The 4,543-nt window shown below is 33.0% G+C and overlaps 1 protein-coding gene across 1 annotated transcript; it reads right to left on the bottom strand.

Annotated features, from left to right (window-relative positions):
- Positions 1–1,083: 1,083 nt before the first annotated feature.
- On the bottom strand, positions 1,084–3,585 carry LOC141818708 (large ribosomal subunit protein eL24-like). The gene is made up of 5 exons (XM_074706154.1): positions 3,536–3,585; positions 2,679–2,754; positions 2,395–2,496; positions 2,164–2,312; positions 1,084–1,437 (listed from the first exon to the last, which is right to left on the bottom strand). The coding sequence occupies exons 1-5, from the start codon at positions 3,544–3,546 to the stop codon at positions 1,284–1,286; spliced, it is 492 nt and encodes a 163-aa protein (XP_074562255.1). The 5' UTR covers positions 3,547–3,585; the 3' UTR covers positions 1,084–1,283.
- Positions 3,586–4,543: the final 958 nt, after the last annotated feature.

Genomic DNA, 4,543 nt, shown 5'->3' with positions numbered 1-4,543 from the left:
GGCCACTCGGCGTGGGTCCTTCCTAGTCATCCAACCAGCATCGAGTGTTGGATTGTGAAGCCTGTGTCGTGCGTTGTGAGAGTCACCATATCTAGTCCAAGTCAATGGGTTGACTTGAGGTGGAGAGAGGGACCCACCTATGGCGTTATTCCTTGTCGGTTCGTGGTCATTGTTTTATGACCATGCTTTGAATTAGCCCTTGGAAAGTTAGGGTGAGAGGGGAGAAGGACATGTAAAAAAAAAAAACCAATAAATTTCTTTGTCCTTCAAGATAGAAGAAGGAAAAAGAGAGAAAGAGGCGAGTAAAATTAATCTCCTTTTTGGATATTTTTTGTTCTTCTCTTTTGTATCATTCAAAGTGGACGGAAAAGTCATGGAAAATGAAATCGTATTGTTAAAATGTCAAACAATGTCACGAGGAATAATCCTCTTGGCAAAATAATCTTCTCTTTTGAAAAATATTTGTTAAAAATATTATTAGAGATAAAATATTGTAGTGATGATTTCGTAATTGTTATAATATGTCGGATTGATTTAGGTTTTAAATGGAAAATAAATGAAATAATAATAAAAATAATATTGAATGGTAATTGTCATTTTGTATGGATTGGGCATCCTTATGATAAAAACAAAATCAAAGCGGAGATTTCTCTGACGATTTGGAGAAAAAAAAAAAAATTTTTAGTCCTTTGACAATTGTGTAAAAAAGTGATATTATTTTAATTTTTTTCCTGGAAAAAAAATAGAAATGGAAAAACAGAAAAACGACGACAAGATTGATTATTCATGAACGGACGGTCGTGACTCGTGATCAGACAGAAGCACGAGACTTCTTTTTCAATCAATTTCTGCGAAATAAAGCCCAATCCATTTTACACCTCTACTTATTATCAGAAATTAAAATTTTCATACAATTTACTTAATTTTTCATAAATTGTGCTCATTAATCCTTCATAATGTTATCACATGCATATTAAATAAAGTAGCCAATTATGTTTAATATAGCGACAGCAGAATTGCATAACAAATAATATTAAAAATATCATAATTACATATGGAAAAGACAAACAATCAAATGAACATAAAGAAAATTACAGGGCTTTGATCAAACAAAGATTTCCCATTGAAGCTTCAAGACTTCTGATACAATTGATTCAAAACTGACAGATTGAAAATTAAACTTAAAAGAGTCAATTGAGATGCTAAAATGGAACAGAAGAGCAATGCAGTCAAATATGACAAGATCTACTAAAACTAAAATGGAAGAATGGTAGAAATGGGATTCAGCGCTTTCCTCCACCACCTCCAAGCTTCGGACCTTTCGGTGCAGCCCCTTTTGGTGCACTTCTTGTCTGAGTCTTCTGGATCTTGGCAGCCGACTCGGCCTTCTTTGCATTCTTCTCATCCTTGGTTTTCTTGATTCGCTCTTTGATTTCACTGCGAGTGAGTTATTTCGTCAATCTATACAGCCACAAAACCACCTCTAGAACATATGAAATATCAGGCACTACATTGTACAATCTGCAGCATTAGCTATTCTACTACTTTCAGGAACTAGATCAAAGCTAACTACAGTCACAAATATGTTGCAGTTGACTCAAATGTACATGAATAAAAGATAGGTCAAACAAGCTGAATGCACTAAAATGCATGATCAGTGATTTATCCACAAGTCAATTGTTCTTATTTTGCGAAATTGGGGTGCATTCATGTACATAGATGTTACTGTTACAATCTCACCTGAGTCAAGAATGTTTTTGTATTTTAATAGAAATATCTGACAGTGTGTAGCTTTTATCAAAACTTTGGGCTCAGACATGAACTATGAAACCTTAAGCATTCAGCTTCAAATTTCTACATATACAATGCTCTCGATAGCTAGCTACTTGACCCTAGATCATTAGTGGTCAAAATAATGCAGAAGCCAACTTCAAACTTGTTTGACAATGACTCTTACTGAAATTACACTAATTTGCATCCAAGGAAGGTTTACAGTCACGCCAGCCATGCACAATATGACAAGACATAAATGTCGAGACCGATAGTTACGCACTACAAAAACCAAGCCGTAATTAGGTGCATTTTTGAGGCTGCAAGTTGCTAGTGCAGCAAGGAATAGAAACCCTAGAGCTTAAAAAAAAATTGGTGATAAGTTCTACATACCGAAGTGCAGCTTCCCTAGCAGCATTTCTTACTTCTGGCTTCTCAGATCTTTTCTTTTGAATCACATCTAAAGTGGCACCAACAATCGATCTAGAATAAGGCTTTTTAGTAGTTCGGCGCTTCTTCTTCACAGCTTCAGCATGAATATCCTAATGCATAGAAAGTAATGATCAACAAATAACCTTTTGCAATAGCATGTGTATCATGTGAATACAAAATATGTAAAATCACCTTCTTATGCTGCTTTCGGTACATTGCTGTCCAGGTGAGCTTTGCAGGTTTGAGACGGTTGTGAAAGTACCTCTTGCATTTTGAATTGAAAAAAAGAAAGACCTAAAAGAACAAGTAGATATAATTTCATATGTATTCGAGAAAAACAAAGAAGGTAATTGAACAAAGACTAGCAATTAGGAAAGATTGACAATCAAATGAAAATCTATCCATTTATAATGTAAACTTGTGAACTTTAACATGTGATTCAATAGTTGGGAGTTATCATTGAAAATAGAGATTACCTGAGAATCTGAACGCACAAATCGAATACCCTTTCCAGGATATATCTTGGCACCACTGAAGCGGCAGAGTTCAGTTCTATGCATATATCAGACAGAAGAAACCATGAGTATATCAGCAAATTTCACATAATAGGTATAGTGAGATGTTACATCTTATAAAGGCACAAACAAGAAACAGAAATAGCACGAAAATGTGAAATGATGAAAGTATCATAAGCAAAAACTAAAAGGGCTATGCTTCCTCTTCTCAATGCACATTTGTTTTATTTCTTTCTTCTCCAAAAGGTCAATAAATATCCTTTTGGTAGAACTCAGACCCCTGTGCGTTCTTTCATCAGAATACAAAAGCAAATCAATATGATAATAGCAGTTCTTAACTTTAATACAAGTTCCAACAGAATATCTGCTTCACGCAAACAAAACTAACAGAAAAAAAATTATCAACAAAAAGGGGGAAAAAGTTCAAGGAGTTTTAATTTTCATAAGCTCTTCCTTGTCATCAAAATAAAACATTTTGTTCTAACATCACGAATTTTTACGAGGGAAGAAATCCTATCCTTTCCTGTTGGAGCATCATTCATTTTCTCAGGCATACATGCAAATCAGAGTCGCTCGAGACAAAAAAAAAGGTGCAATTTTTTTTTCAAACTTTCATTCAGAATTGAACTATCACAAAAGCCATTGCCATAAAAACAATGGAACTGCGGATCCAACAAAATTCCTAAGCAACAATAAAAAATAAAAAATAAAAAAAAAAGACATTTGACGTTCCCGTAACCGGTATTGCTTATCAGGAGCAAGAGAGGCAATCTAAGGGATAGAAGAAAGAAGGAATAAGAAAGAAGAAGGAATCGTACTTTAGAACCATGGCTGCCGCTGCTCTGCTGCGCCGTCGTTGACAAGGCGGAAACCCTAACGAGGTGAATTTATACAAACTGGCAGATCAAATGAGCCCTTAGCACCTGGTGCTACATTTACTTTAATGCCATTGTGGACTTTGGGCCGTTGGAGTTCTTGCCGGCCCAATTTAATAATGGAATGTGTAATTTTTGCAAATTTCCCTAGTAAATACAAATAGCAAAAAATAAAAAAGAAAACGCCCCATTTTGTACAATATAAAAATAAAACCCTATTTTTATTTTCTATCCAATATTCTTCTTTATTCTCAACATTCAATTATTAAAATATCAAATATGCACTAGATCAAGAGCAATTTTAGTCAAAGCAACTTTAAAATGGAATTGTAAAAATATTTTAAATAGAAAATTATATATGAGATATTATTTTGATATTTTTTTAAGTGAGATGCTCTTTTAACGAAAATGATGATTGACGGTGTTTTTAATTTTCTACCAATATTTATTATTGGTAGCAAATTATTTAAACTTTTTCTATTTTCTTGTAGTAAATTGGCTCAGGATAAATATGTTATATATTAAATTCGAAGGGGTTATACATCAATATTGCAGGGTTTGAAAAATATTAAAAATTTTGGTATGTCACATGTACCATATCGACATATACCGATATTAACGATATATCAAAAATTTTAATACGGTATTATACTATTAAACTTTCCGATATCAATATTAAATTTAATATTTTTTATATTTTAATATATATCGAAATACTGATTAAATTCTCTTATAGATTATTTATTTTTTAAATTAAGGTCTGAAAGTCTTATATTAGGCTTTACCCTTTAAACAATTAAATCAATTAGTGGAAAATTAGAGTATGTATTCTCTAATTAGTGGAAAATTAGGTAAATATTTTTCCTTTTATACTTTCGGTATAGATGGTGTACCGAAAATCCAGTATACCGAAGTTTTGGTAAACCAAATTTTAAGTACGATATCGCTATA

This window comes from Curcuma longa, unplaced genomic scaffold, assembly GCF_044706935.1.
Source record: "Curcuma longa cultivar G26 ecotype Majalengka, Jawa Barat unplaced genomic scaffold, ITB_CL_G26_1.1 contig_25712, whole genome shotgun sequence".
NCBI classification, from domain to species: Eukaryota; Viridiplantae; Streptophyta; class Magnoliopsida; order Zingiberales; family Zingiberaceae; genus Curcuma; species Curcuma longa.
This window is presented reverse-complemented; position numbering and strand designations above follow the sequence as displayed.

Coding starts and splice junctions, on each gene's coding strand:
- LOC141818708 (XM_074706154.1), bottom strand. Junction 2,497..2,678: donor TTGTGCGTTCAGATTCTCAG/GTAATCTCTATT, acceptor TTGTTCTTTTAG/GTCTTTCTTTTTTTCAATTC. Junction 2,313..2,394: donor ACCGAAAGCAGCATAAGAAG/GTGATTTTACAT, acceptor TCTATGCATTAG/GATATTCATGCTGAAGCTGT.